This window comes from Enhydra lutris, unplaced genomic scaffold, assembly GCF_002288905.1.
Source record: "Enhydra lutris kenyoni isolate GAN:26980312 unplaced genomic scaffold, ASM228890v2 scaffoldscaffold39, whole genome shotgun sequence".
Lineage (NCBI taxonomy): Eukaryota > Metazoa > Chordata > Mammalia > Carnivora > Mustelidae > Enhydra > Enhydra lutris.
Window position 1 is genome coordinate 26,327,171 of NW_019154123.1, and position 15,266 is coordinate 26,342,436.

Sequence of the window (15,266 nt, forward strand, 5' to 3'; positions counted from 1 at the left end):
ATTGTCACATTACCCTGTGTGGATGTTGTCCCAGCCTATACTCCCTGAAGTTGGTTGTAAGAGGGCCGGTTTCCCCACAATCTTGCAACCTAGTGTAGCATCAATATTTTTATCTTCTCCAATCTGGTAACAGGTACTCTAAAAATCGTCCTTATTCATTAGTGCTCCGGTATGTTTTATTTAACTGATAATATTGCCACTATGTTATTTTCTTTTATTTTTATTGAAATGTACTTATTTTTATTAATGCACTTAAAAACGTAAACAGTATTTAACCTTCACCTTTACCCAAGTGCGACCTGTGGGTTTGTCTGATTAATGTTATGCTTTTGTCTCTATGCATAGAGTACATTCCTAATTATAAACCTCTGGTATACATTAAACTTCTTAGATTTTTTACAAGGTAAAATATGTATGCTGAAAATGCCTACAAACTCCTAGACAATTGAACGAATAATTATAAAGCAAATATGCAGGAAATAACCGTGCAAGTCATGGAGGCAGGACTTGCCGGCTTTCCAGGAGCCCCCATGCGCCCCTCCCTGGTCACAACCCTGTTCTTCTCCCCAGAGGTAATCATTCTCTTAGCATTCATAATAATACTGGCCTTGCTTTCCTTTATATTTTTACCTTCTTTGTATGTGTCCCCAGGCAATGTAGTTTCAGCATGGCTCTTCTTCAGTTTTATATGACTGGAATTATACTGTATGTTTGCACACGTGTGTGTGTGTGTGTGTGTATGTATGTGTGTGTGTGTGTGTGTGTGTTCTCTTGTTCAATACTGATTTTTATGGAATTCAGCCATACTGATGTGTATAGATCATTAATTTTCATTGTTGTTTAGTATTCCATTGTATGACTATATCACAGTTTATCCATTCTCTACACGGGATGTTTGGGGCTATTGGAGCAATACTGCTGTAAATAATTTTGTGTATGTATCCTTGTGCACATGTGCTAGAGTTTCTCTAGAGTATAAAGCAAGGAGTGGAATTTGTGGGTGAACAAAAAAAGGGATTGCCAAGTAAGAGGGTATATCTATATCCATGTCTTCAATTTTACTAGTTGGTGTAAACTTTTTTTCCAAATGCCGGTACCAAATTCCCACTCCTACCAGTTTATGTGAAATTTTCAGTTTCTCTGAATCCTGGCCTATACTTGCTATTGTCAGACTTCAAAATTTTTGCAGGTCTAGTGGGATGCGATAGTTTCTGCTTATGGTTTTAATTTGCATTTCACTAATCACTAATGAGACTGAACACTTTGTCATGTCCCTATTGGGCCTTTGGGTTTTCTTTTATGATGCCCTGCTCAAGCCTTTGGCCCATGTATCTAGTGAGTTATCTAGGGGTTTCTTGTATGTATTTTTAGGAGTTCTTCATATTCTAGATACTAATATTCTAGATATTAGTCTATTATTGGTTATACATGTTGTAAATATATCTGCTCTCACTCTGTGGCTCCTCTTTTTACTCTCTTTATTCTGTCTTGATAAACATAAAATTTCAATATATTTTAGTTAGAGCTTCTTTAATGTCACATACGAAACATTTCCTACATTTAGAATTTTAAAATATAATTCACAACTTATTTCTCCTCAGAATAGTATAGCAACATAGAAGCGTTATATACAATGCAGGTTTCTGTCTATCCCTAAACTTTCCTCCTCTGTTGCAATGAAAGAATAAGAACTACTTGACTTTTTGAAATGTATTTGTCTATTGTCATCCATTATATAATGGGTTATACAGCTAAAGCAATGCAATTTGTTAGGGAAAAAGGTGATAAATATATTGGATTTGGAACTCAGCTGTCCAAAAAATAGAGCTAAACATGTATGCTCACAGTAAAGCCTCTCGAATGCTGATTTTATATGTAATTCTTACCTTCACGGCCCTCTAGTTACTTAGCCCATAAGAAAATTAGAAGGGGAGACAGTTACTTCTGTCCAGACCCAGTAATAACCACAAAGCCTGAGCTACTGTCATCGAGGGAGGAAGCAGAAAACCTCTGAAAGTAAAGGTTGATGGACGAATTAAAACACCAGCAGTCTGGTTCTATTTAGTGAGGGTACCAAGAGAGCATCATGACTGGGCCTGTCTGAGGACTCCCTTGTACCCTGCACTGCACCATCATTATTATTCATGTTGGTATTTGTAACCATTAACAGAATGGGAAATTACATTCAATGTATTCTGCTTAAGAAGTCAGAGATCAAAAGATACTTGTAAAAATGGTAAAACTGGGGAGATGAAGTGTTGGTGTTTACCTTTAGTTATCCAGAAAATGATTATCCTGACAGGCCCATTACCCAAGGGGTTCTCAAGAGCTGAGGTTGTGATGACTGGGGTTTATAGTGGAATGATCTATAAAGGTGAAACTCAGCTTTTCTCAGTCCTAGTGATCGACTCCAGTAAGACCGATGACTACCGTCCCTTGGCATTTACTGAGCATCTGTATAATCCACTCCAGGGCAAGCCACTGTCCTCTCACATGTGGCCTGTGAACCAAGCCTCCTAGCCGGTCCCCGGACATTCACTCTTACCTCCCTCCACTCTCTTCTTCATTCTGCAGCCAGTGTGATCTTTTTAAAATGCAAGCTGCCCACATGGCTTTGCAGCTTCCAGCCCTTCACTAGTGTCCCTCGTTCTTAGGATAAATATCAAAATCTTCAACACAGCTGATGTGACAGCATGATCTGGGCCTTGGCCCACTTCTCTGGCCTCATGGGGGCCATTTTCCTCTGGTGTCCTGCCTTGCAGCCTGCATGGCCTTTTTTGAATGTGCCAGGGTTCTTCCCAGCCCAGGGCCTGTGTTTTCTCTGCCTGGAAGCTTCTCTCTCCTCCCATGCCCAAGTCCACCCCTGTCACCCTCTCTTCTTTCTGATTTTAGTCTGTCCTGACCCACTGCCTAAGACCCTTCCCCAAGTCACATCTCTCACGACATTCTGGACTATTATTTCTCAGTTCCTGACACCATGACCATAAGCATATGTGTGGCTATATGATTGCCTCCACTACCAGACAGAGGATAGCGGGATGTCTATTTTATATCCCCACTGCATCACCAAATCTAGCCAAGTACTGACTCAGTAAATATTTATGAAGGGAATAACTGAAGAATAAATAAACATACGGTAACATGTTTGGCAGTGTGGGTAAGAGAGAGATCTAGCAATTGGGACCAATGTAATTAAGAAAATCAAGATCCTAGTTTGGGAGGATTGGAGAAGTTCCAGCATTAGACTCTACAAAGTGGGTAGAATTTATCTGGGTAGTGTTGGGGAGGGAGGGCAGAGGAAGGTCATTCTACATGGATGAAACATTAAGAGCCAGTAAGGGAGAAAAAGAAATATTGGATGAGTTTGGGTTGTGCAGAGTAGATGTGCCTGGTTGAAGTTCTGGGTTTGTGAGGTGGGTTGTGAAAAATAAGACCGGAAGGTTCTGGAAGGTTCCAGAAGGTTTGCTTGGGTCAGATTACAGCAGATGCTGCACACTATTCAAAGGACTTAAGAATTTATTCATTAGTATAGAAGAAACACTAAGGGTTTTGGGGGGGTTGTTTGTTTTTTGTTTTCATCGTGGTTACTTTTATCTTCACCTAGATGTAACGTAGTCATCTTACTCTCTCATCCTTTTGCTAGACTCAGAAAGAGTCTCATGTTAACCCATCCACAGCCTTCTGAATCCACCCTTTATACCCACTCGAGTATGTCACTCCAACATCTCTTTTCCCGCACGTTGTCAGTCAGCTCCTGTCCCTCTGCCACCCAACATGTGTTGTTACCTCATGCTCCAGTGAGGACTGCCCTTGAACTTCACTCCCAATTCTTCTTTCTCTACCTCCTCCCCACCTCCAGCCATAGTTTTTGTTCCTTCAGCTCTGATGTTCTTGACCAAAATGCCAAGATTATAGCTCTAAAGTGACTTTACTCCTCATGGCAGTTTTCCTAGGAGTTTATTCATGTGACTCCCCCGCCCATGTGCCAGGCTGGAGACACAGCAGGCAAACAAAACAGGCCAGTCTCCACCTGTATGAAGGCTAAGTTCTACTGAGGAACCAGAAAACCAAAAGCAACTTCAAGACCAAATGGCCACGTAAGGAGCAGGGTTAGTCCTGGACACGGTTTTCGCTGCTGGTTGCCTCTGTGTTTCCAGTTGGATGTCTGGCTTTTCCTCGCTCTCAGTCTCAAAAAGTGATTTCCTTCTTCTCTCAAACCAGTAACCCAGTTGACTTCCCTGCTTGTGGCCGAATTCTCTCATACCTTGTCTATTGCCAAGTCCTGAGAACGAGTTCCTCAAAATCTCTGTCATACCACCCTGTCAGGCCTTGGTTACACTTTGCTGAAATTCTTTCAGTATCCTCCTAAGTGGCCTCTCTGCTTTCTAGGATTTTGCTCCAACATCTTATCTTTTCTTTTCTTTTCTCATCTTATCTTTTCTCTTGACACCGGATTCATTCCCCCAAAGCTTCTCTTTCAGTGTCTCACTCATCATTTAAAAGCTGTCAGTAGCACATGCACTAAGGATAATGTCTGGGCCCATCTCCAAAATGTTTATATTGCTTTCCTTCTGACACCTGATCCTTTAGAGACCTTTATCTGGTCTGCATACTATAATGCACCTACTTTCGATTGGATCAGATGAAACTGCCATTTTTTGTGTGTCTAAAAAATGGGTGAATATTGGCAACTTGTATGTTTCTACCTGATAACACTTATCAAATCAGTGGTTGCCTGCATATCTCTCTCCCATGTTACATTGTGAGTTCTTTGATGATCATATCTTGGTCTTCATGATGCTCCTATCTCTCCTGTCTACTATAGCATCTAGCAGGTAGTACGTAGTGGACAGTAATGGTAATTGAATGCCCCCAGTCAAGTCATGTTTGCTCCTGCTTATGCCCATCTCCTGTGATGCTTCCTGACCTGTATAATCCCATCTGGCCCAGCCTTCACTGCCAGCCGGACTTGTACCTCCTTCATACAAATGCTTCCCACTTCTCTCACCACACCTCTCAGCCACCAGTGTTGCCCCCAGCCCTATCCACACTCACACAAGCAAGTCAAATACTGTGCTTTAACATTCAGGGCAAACGTTATGTGTTTTAGTTGGTATCTGCCACTTTTTTGAGCATAACATCGCACTCTGAACAATGAGTTGAGAAATCTGTGTTTCTAGCCCTTGTCCCTCACGCTGGGATCCAGCCCCCGTTCCCAGCTGTCCCATTACCGCCCTTGGTCCTGCCCCTCTTCTGGCTCCCTTGCTGTCTGCAAAATTTTCCCCTAATATATGTTTTCTGGTAGATTATCTGTATGATTAGCTTCACTAAATATAATGATCTTTGAAATAATAATTGCCCTTGTCTACTAACCTCTCACAGACATCAATGCATCTCCAAAATTATCTCTCCGTACTGATAGACATGTTTCTGACCTCAGGAAGAGTGTTGTTAAAACAAGCTTTCGTCATTAGAATGATTTTCTGGAGTCCCTTCCCTCAGCACCTCATGAGATGTCATCTTCTTCCTATTCTCTGGTGTTTCCTGTGGGTTAGCTTTTACTCAGCAACCGAGTCCCAAGATCCATGAAGACAAGGCTCACGTGATAGCTCCTGTTACCCACAGTGCACTGACATACAGTTAGACATTCCAGACATGCCCAGAAAAGACTCGTTCAAATAATATGTTTTATGTGTATAACTTCTGTTTTTGTATATTTATGGGTTGTGTGTCTCTGAATGTGTCTCCCATACACTCTCTAAGAAATATCCATCTATGTGGTTTGGGAGGCAGGGATCTCTTGGACATATCCCCTGGCCATCAGGCCACCAGGCCCATGACGTTATAAACCATTATTTAGTCATGGGCTCCAAAGGCCACTGGTTGTGGCTGGCCAGGTGAAGAGCCTACATACGGTATATAGTTCCTTTCCTTCCCACCTGCTTGGGAGGCTTCCTTTTCCTTCCAAATAGGAAAGGCTAATTTTTCTGTTTTAAACATAAGAAGGCAATGTGTATGTGTATATATGTTTGGCTATTTGTGCTTATGTATGCATATGTACATATATATGTGTATACATATATGTGTGTATGTATGTATATATGAAGGAAATAAGCCAAAATGTAAATAGTGGTTATTTCTGGATGGTGGCTTTTTCCAAATTCTCTATGACAAGAAAATCACTTTTATTAACAAAGAAAACCAAAAAAACCCTAATCAATGTCATTTTTAAAGGACAGGAAGGAGCACAATTATTAGATGGTTGCTGAGGTCCACACTCAGCATGAACCAAGGACAAGGGAACAAGCAGGTACCTTGTAGGAAACAGGGGGATTGACTTCTCAGGGTCTCAAGAGGAGGGAAAGTGACCAGAGTGAATTTGGGCTGACGTGTAGGATGGGCCAAGGTTGTGAGCTGAGGAACTGTGTTTGGTTGTGTAGGTCGGGAGCCTTGGGTGGTGAAAGGAAAGAGAAGGAAAATTCAAGGAGTGGCCCGTTGGGGGTGACACGGAGATAAGGAATTCATCAGGGTTTTTCCCCAAACGCAGTTATTTAGCAAAAGTATGGAAAAGGTGAGGAAAAGCTGAAAGTATACTTTCAAGTTCATGAAGAGATTCCATGGAGAGATATGCAGAGGGAGAGACAGAAAACAGACATGTTTCAAGTTCAATTTTAAGCCCCTGGGATTCCAGAGAGGGAGGTTTCCAGAGTGACTCAGCATGGGAACGCTGGGACCCAGGCGAGGAGGACACAGCCTTCATGAAGGAAATGGGTTACCGGCATGGATAGCAAGGTTTCCAATAGGAGGTTCATCATTAGGGCAAGACCCAGCTCTCCCCCACCCCTCACCTTCCTCTCTCCCTTCAGCTCCCACATTCTGAGGGAAGAGGGAATGTTTTCTGATAAGAATTCTTGGTAAAGAGGCAATTTCTAACCTTTCTGAATTTAAAACAAAACAAAAAAATTACATGAAACAAATATTTTCAAGGATGTTCTCCCACACTGCCTAGTTCTGTGGTTCTCTCAGAGGACTCCCTGAGCAGAGGGAGAAACGAAAAGAGGAAGAACAGGGAGATGGACTCTCCCCTGCTGTAGCTGGTTTTTTTCTTCCACTGGGGTGGTCCTCCAGAGGTGGGGAGTGCCTGGCCTGTCGCTTGGGAAGGAGTGCACTCCATACCACGTGCCAGGCCTTGCCGCTCATCACTAAGCTGCTAGGCCGCCCAGTCCTCCTCTGTAAGCTCCTGGCAGAATTCTGGATGAGGAAGCCTGGGGTCAGCAGGAGCAACAAACAGACATTCAGAAGCCAAAAGGAGAGCCTTCAGGCAGAGTAGCAAGTAGGAAAGAACACATAAGGAGGTCACCACATCAGTTCTTAAAAAAGAACTAAACTAAAGATACACTTCACGGTATTTATGTCCTTCATGTGTGCACGATTCAATATTTTTACTCCTCTGTATCTCCATTTTTAATTCTGATGGCTACATCAAGGAAAATTTCCAGTCCAGGCTCTAGTCTGACATTTGGGGTGGAGAAAAGCTCTTTTAAACCAGTTAATATAGTATTTGCAGAGTTCCCTGTGTATCCTGGAAACAGAGCACAGAAAGTCCCCATCAAGGATAATACCCCACACCTTCTGCCACCCCAGCTAACAGGAAAGACACAGCCCTTCTCATAGAAATCCCTAGAATATGTATTGAGCAGGCCGAGGAAAGCACAAAGGCTGCCTGCCAGGAAGCCGTTCAGAGCGTAAGCAACTGCCAGTAACAACTGCCGCTCTCACTGAGCCCCTCACGGGAGCCTGGCATTCGATGCCTCCCCTTTCATTCGGTCTTCACAACAGCTCTTCAAGGTAAGTACCATTGTCCTCATTTTGCAGATGAGGAAAATGTCACTCAGAGAGGTTCATTAACTTGCCCACGGTCACACAACCAGAAAGCAGCAGACCCAAGATTTGAACCCAAATCTTTCTGATGTCCACTATGCACACTGCCTTCCACTGGATGAGCTCACTGAAGAAAATGATCAGATAATTCAGGCCAAAACACACAAAGTAATATTATAGCCCAAATGCTCTAAGTCCTATCATTACTGTCCCTGCCCCCCATCATCTGAACGAAGCACACCTGAATTAAAATACCAAGAGCATTCCATGCTCCATGGATCCCATGGAGCAAGGCACAAATCAGGAGCATAGAGGAAGCTCTTTATTATGTCTTGACCAAGGGAGTAGTAATTCGGACACACTCCTGCCTCACTGGTGTCCCACTCCATCAGAAACACCCAGAACATATAGTCAACTGAAGAAGCATTTAAAAATATAATGGAGACTAGTTGCCTCAAATTCTTTATGGATCAAGAAAGGGTATAATTCTATAACATATAAATATGTTCCCCATCTGTGGCTATTTTTCTACTACTAGATGCCCAGTGCTGTCTCTTGTGCACCCAGGATCTGCAGAACATCTCTCTATAGCTCAGAAAGCTTCTATTATGTCTAGTATTAGAGTGGAGCCTGCATTCTATTATACAAAGTATTCATACAAAGGGATCTGTACCTGAATAGTGGGAGGTGGGCAAAATCTCCACACAGGGCCCTCCCCACCTAAAATAAAAGAATATGAGGGCGGTCTGGTTAATAAAAGCCACCGTCCTATGAAGTGGATCTCACTGATTCTTGCCCTTCTTGGAAAATGCCAAAGACAAGTACTTTTGGACAGTGTGTGCTGGCAGATGTGAAAACGCAGTTGAAACACTGCAAAACTCGGATTTTCCAACGATGGAGTGATCAGGACATAGAGAGGGCCTCTGTGCTAAAGGATTCCAAACCAGGCAACCCGCAGAACTACAAGGGAAGTATTTCTAAAAGCTAACTTCCGGCCCTGCCCTGGCCTACTGAATCAAAATGCCCAAGGTATATGGTGATTGGATATGGAACATATGCAAATTCCAAGCTGGGAGTTATTTTCTAAGTAATAGAAATCTTTTACATCTCAAAAAAAAATGTAATGGCCTTTTTACACACACACACACACACACACACACACACACACACACACTCACTCTTAAACTTTTCCCACTAATCCTTTCTTTAGGCCAGATTTTTAGAAAATCATCTCAATGAGATTATGAATGGCTGTCATTTTTAAAGCTAAGAGCTATGCATTGGTGTTCACTACCCTTTCATGTTACCAACTGGGCTATATAAAATAATGGCTTCCTATATTTAATGTGTCTATATTTTCTCAGGGTTTTAGAGAACAAGTGTTCAGTTTGCCCACATGTCTTTACTTCTTAGACGTCTCACATATCAAACCATCAGACATTTGCGGGTGCACAGAGACAATCACAACCTAGGCTTAAAAGGGGATAAACATTTTTCTGCAAAACCTAAGGAATATGTAGAATGAAGTGACCCAAACCACTTCTAATTAGGTCCTTGAGGATAAGATGGGTCCTCAAAATATGTGAGATGCTTTGCCAGACTTTTGAAATCCACAAACATAGAAATGTACAAATATCGCTTAGGAGAGGGATTCCCCTTTCCAAGAGGCAACATAGCACAGTGGTTAAGGATAGCCTTGGAATCAAACCAACCACAGGACAGATCTCACTCCCTTCACTGCTAGTCATTTGATCCTGGGCAGGGCCTCTCAGGGCTTCAGTCTGCAAAATGGAGGTAATGGTATTACCCACCCCATAACGTTGTGGTGCAAATTACGAGAAATGAAGCCTGCCAGACAGCCAGCCTTTTGCTTGGTGCATGCTAAACGCTCAACGAATATTAGCTGTGAATAATGGTGACAGTAAAAATGATGGTGAGCATTAGCTATGTTAATAAATGACAATACAAATATTTTCTAAAACTGTTTCCACCTTCAGAATTTTAAGAACCATGTAAGGAACAAAATGTCCAATTCAGCATTTATAAAACTGTTAAGTTCTGCCACTGCAAGTAAATTCTGCAGATCTTATAGCACATCTGTAAACTAAACTGGTAATGGCAATGGATTATGGTGTGAGCCAACCAGGTGTCCACTGTCTTCCTGACTAATGTAATGTGATACAAAATTCCAAAGACCCTCTTGCCCTGGCCATGGTGAGTTCAGTGGTCACCAGTACCTTCCGTGAGTGACTTCACAAATGCATGTGTATAGCTCCTGGCTTTCTTTAGAATCTCCTCTCCCTTCCGGATCCTGACTATGCCCATCTTCCTCACAGCTCAGGGTAACTACCATTTTAGCTTGATGCTGAAGTATTTTCTCTCCTTTAATGAATAGCTTTTGCCTGGCTGGAGTTCTTACTAAGGAAGGTTGAGATTGTTTTCTCATTTCTATATGGCAAGTATGACAGAGCCTTTAGCACCGTGAGCTGAGCCACAGTCAAATATGAGATCACACTCTTTAATTTATCCTGAACTTTTCTCTTGGTTGAGCCATTGCTCTTTAGAAATACTTCACTCCTCCAATAGCACTAGAAGTTGACTTTCTTTGAGGGGGCCGTTGTAAAGGACACATTCCATCATTCTGGTGGCCAAGTAGAGTGTGTGTGGCCACACTAGAATATGGAAGCTGGGTCTCTGGCAGGCTCCCTCCCTCACTCAGTAATCCACTCCCTCAGCCAGCCCTGCAGCCTCACAAACTAACCACATGCCTTGGAAACACTGCAGATTACCACATGTCATGGACCCGGGAAACACTTGAAATCAGGAATTTTAAGTCACTTACTGCCAGAGATCTGCTACATAAATGGGTTAACTTTTCTCAGTTTCTTTCCCCCAAATGAATGTCATAGTAAGACTTGCTGGCAGGCACAGGGATCCTAAAAGAGTTGAAACAAACAAAACAATAAGGGTATGAGATAAACACTAAGGATCACTCATAGGACCTCATATTTAATGCAGCCCTCTTTGTATTCTTCCCGGCTCTCCTCCTGCTTTTATGTGTGGGGGAAACCACTGTAGGACCACTGAACCAGGAGCTATTGCAAGGAAAAGTATATGGATTGGAGCCCTGACAAAATTAGTGAAAGTGGCCAGTCAGCGATCCTCATCTGGATCCTGAACTTGGTTGGCTTCTTCTGAACCTTCAGACCAAGGAATGTCCTACACAGCACTCTGCTCACTCCATTTCCTCTTCTCAAAAAATGATTGTGTATTTGCCAGGTTACACTCTGTGCCTTGGGTTGCTAGAAATACAGTAGGTTGCACTGATGATTTAACTCTGTTTTCTATAAAGGGCTACGGGATCTCATGCAGATTTTTGCAAAGTCATATGCAAATTACAGAGCCCCGGCCCTTTTCTTAACAGGATGGCAACCTTGCTCCTCGGTGGCACCTGGGACCTGGAGATCCTTTCTCCACTTACGTTTAGCGCGCAGCCTGGGACTTGTCCCTGCAGCTCACCGGGTTAGCCGTGCCGCCGTTGGGACCTCCCACCTGGACTCCCATCACCCACCTCTCTTGAGACTGCTCTGGCAGGGCTGGTGTGGGGTACAGCCTTTGCTCAGAGGGCAACATGTTCCAAGCAAAATCTGCCCATCTGGGCCATGGGCTTGCCCTTCGGGCTCCCTGCTTCTCTACTGGGTGCAATTCGAGGTTGCTGAGCTTCCCTCCAAAGTTGAAAATGGTGGGACAGTAGGGACCTGTGAGAGGCCCCATGACCCAAGCTACTTCCCCGGGCTCCCAATCCAAACACCAGGCTGCTCAGGCCCTCACTGCCCCGGGGGTCTGCAGTGTGAGTGGGCATATTCAGCAGAGGGACATACTTACCTCTGGAGTTTTTCTCCAGATTGAACATCTCTGTTGTCAGTGGCCCCCAGTCTAGAAAACCCATTGTTCTAATCTAACCTACCTCCCCCACATCCTGAGAAAGAGGGAGGAGGAACAAGGGATAGTTTATGGCAGAGAAGAGGAGGGTTGACTCTAGCTATTCCCAAACATTGGCCCAACCACATCCCCAACACATGTTCTATCTGCGTCAGCCTGCCCAGGTTTTGTCAGGATTTTCTGGCTCCTCTAACCTCACTCACCCCTGAAGTCTCTGGTTCAAAGACCACCCTCCTAGCCTTTGTGTGCTTCCAGATTACCCTGTCAAGGGTGGGTGGAAAGTGGGCGAAGAAATAAAGGAAACAAACTGGCTCCATGTTGGTTAACTGTTGAGACTAGAAGGTCGGGGACATGGCCATTCATTCTACCATTCTCTCCACTTTTGTATGTGTTCGCAATTTTTCATAATAAAAAGTTAAAAGTTTAAAAATCCTCCAGCTTCCAAGACACTCAAGAGAGCCCCAACCCCTTACAGAGTTTCCTGGAAACCCCACACCAAGTGAGGAGGCAAAGATGGTTCCATTAGATATATATATATATATGTATATATATATACACTCATTTTCTAATTTTTTAAGGCCCACTGCTTTATTTTCGGTAGACTAAACCTTATTTCTAAAAGGTCCCAACGTTGGGCTCACTTCCCCCAGCTGGGTTATGGGGGAGGGCTGGGTAAAGGGGTCCTTAAGATCCTGAAAGTTTACACTTCCATGTACCTCACAGTCCTGTGAGGATGGGACTTGTTCAGTGTTCTGAACTTTGTGGAGGAAGCGCACGCTCGATTCACAGTGTCATTCCCTGGAATTGCACCTGGCTCAGGAAAGGACTGTCTTTGTACTTGAATTTAAATCCAATGGAGAACCTTAACATGGGCATTTGCATGACTGAGAATTGCTGCTGTCTTTTTTCCGTATGTCACTTTCTTGAATGTGTTCTAATAAAATGATTCTAAAGCAGGCTGTGATATACAGTGATTTATAAATACTTTCTGCTGAGTACTGAGGCCCTTAATTTCCTACCAAGAATCCACCCCATCCCACTTTCTGGAAAGATCTGGCTAGCTGGGGACAGACGCAGGAGCGTACGTATGGCATGCCGTGCTGGTGGCACTTCTGCAATTGTGGTCATTAATAAGAATCATGTCAACCACAGCAATTTTGTTTTCTGGTTGCCTAGCAGCAGAATTTGTTTTCCAGAATAAAGATGGCCATATGTAGTGGATGAGTGCGGGGGTGAGGGAGGGAGTGGAGGTGGCAGGGCAGGAGCAGGAGTATAATTCACTCGACCAGGGAGGGAACAAGGTGGAAGGAGAGACAAAGGCAGCCGAAAAGAGAGACAAGCAAGGTTCATTTGTGTTCTGTTTAGTGATAACTCTCGGCACATTCAAAAGATAATGAGTAGGGGCACCTGGGTGGCTCAAATGGTTAAGTGTCTGCCTTCAGTTCAGGTCATGGTCTCGGGGTCCTGGGATCGAGCCTCACATCGGGCTCCCTGCTCAGCGGGAAGCCTGCTTCTCCCTCTCCCTCTGTCTTTGCCCCTCCCCCTGCTTGTGCTCTCTCTGTCTCTCAAAGAAATAAAATCTTAAAAAAAAAAAAAAAGATAATGAGTAGTTAAATTTTGTTTACAAAATTGCACCTTTTGCTCTCACGCCATAGCAAGTTAGAATCTCAAAATCTCATTAAGCAAACTGGAAGCAAAAGAAGAAAATGTAGATCTCCAAAGGCAGATATTTTAAAAAACACTGTTTATCTCAATCTTTATCCCCTTCAGCCAGACTGGCTAGGGTGCTGCCATGAGCTGGTAACTGAGGCTGGTTCTCTGGGGAAAGCAGCATTGTTAGAAACCTCATAAGGGGCCAGAAGGGCAGAACCAGACAAGAATTCTGTTTACTGAGCACCTTTCTCATGCAGGTGCTGGGAAGGCACTTGATATACATCATCTCCTCTAATCCTCACAGCCATCCTGAGAGGCAGGCAGTTCCGTTTTCATTTTTTAGATGAAGAGCTAAAACTAAAAGAAGTAAATAACTTGTACAAAGTTATAAAGCTGGAAGATAGCGGGTCTGTGAATTTAGGTCTCTGATCTTCATCCAGATGCATGCTTTTTCAAACCACAGGGCTGATGCCACAGTGTCCAGCTTGGGCTCTCCCCTGTGCACTGCTATGGTCTTCACCTTAATGAATTGTACACCTTCTGTCTGCCCTGGGAATGGGGGGTGGTCACAGCCAGTGTCCTGCTCTTCCTTGTGTGATTGGAAGTCTCTTCCAGTCCAGGTCTTTGTAGCCCACATTCATGTCCCTGTGACATACTTGTGCAGAGCATAGGCTGATGAGGCTGAGATCACCTTTGGCTTTCATAGGGTTTGGCTCACTTAGCAAACACCTAGTACCTACAAGTGCTGGGCATATGAACTAGGTGGGCAAATATAGACTCAACCCTGTTCTCATGGAGCTTGCCAGTAGGGGAGACCTACTGTAATCAAGTAACACATGAATGGATTTATAATAACAACTTCTGCAAAGGGCCTTGAAAATCACTGAGATCAGCAAATGAAATGAGACCCAGAAATGCTAAGCACTTTGCCCAGGACCACACAGCGAGTTAGAGGCAGAGGACTAGAACTCCTGGTTTTCATTCTTAGACTGCTGTTTTCCCTGCCGTGTCACATTCTAGTCTGTCGCATGCCCATAGACTGCCCCGAGTCCCAAACACCCAGATAAATATGTTGATCAATCAGTACACTCTCCTCATCCCTAGAAATAACCAGATAACACATTTTGTAATGATAAACAGTATCATGAACCAAATCCCCAAGGATAGCATGTACCCAAGGCTTGTTTGTAGACTTATTTCAGATCCCAAAGCAGGGACAGAGAGGCAAGATATTCATGCTGTAGCAACTTTGCCTAGTAAGGATGCTTGCTGATGTTTCAGTGTTTTGGTCTGACCCCGGTAGTTTCCAAGCTCCTGAGAAACCTCCTTCTTGGGTTCAGCAGCTCAACAAATATTTCCTGAGTCCCTGCTAATGCTGCTAGGCGCAGTTCTCAGTGCTGGGGACGCAACACTGAACAAAATGGACTGCCCTCGGAGAGCATATATTCTAACCCAGGGAGACAGACAACAAAATAGAGAAGCAAGTAATACAGCATATTAGAAGGTGGTAAGTTCTACAAAGGAAAATAAGTCAGGAAAGGGGGGGTAAAGGAGTCTCCAAGGAAAGGATGCATTGTTAGGGTGGTTGGGAAAAAGACAGACCTACCTGAGAAAATGGTGTTCCAGATCAACATTTTATGTGTGCGCGCATGCACGCACACACACACACACCCCACTCACACACACTCACACACACACAGCTATGTAGTGTGATGTGAAGAGTCAAGAGTCCTCTAAGCCTTCCCCTGCCTCCCTTAGAAAAGTGAAAGTTCGTCATTGGCCTGTCCCAG

The 15,266-nt window shown here is 43.7% G+C and overlaps 1 protein-coding gene across 1 annotated transcript in view; it reads left to right on the forward strand.

Moving 5' to 3' along the window:
* Positions 1 to 11,368, forward strand: part of LOC111154975 (kalirin) — a 288,438-nt gene extending 277,070 nt beyond the window's left edge. Inside the window, exon 34 of the mRNA XM_022514930.1 lies at positions 11,306 to 11,368. Coding sequence (XP_022370638.1) covers positions 11,306 to 11,368 — 63 coding nt within the window. The remainder of the gene's footprint in view (positions 1 to 11,305) is intronic.
* Positions 11,369 to 15,266: the final 3,898 nt, after the last annotated feature.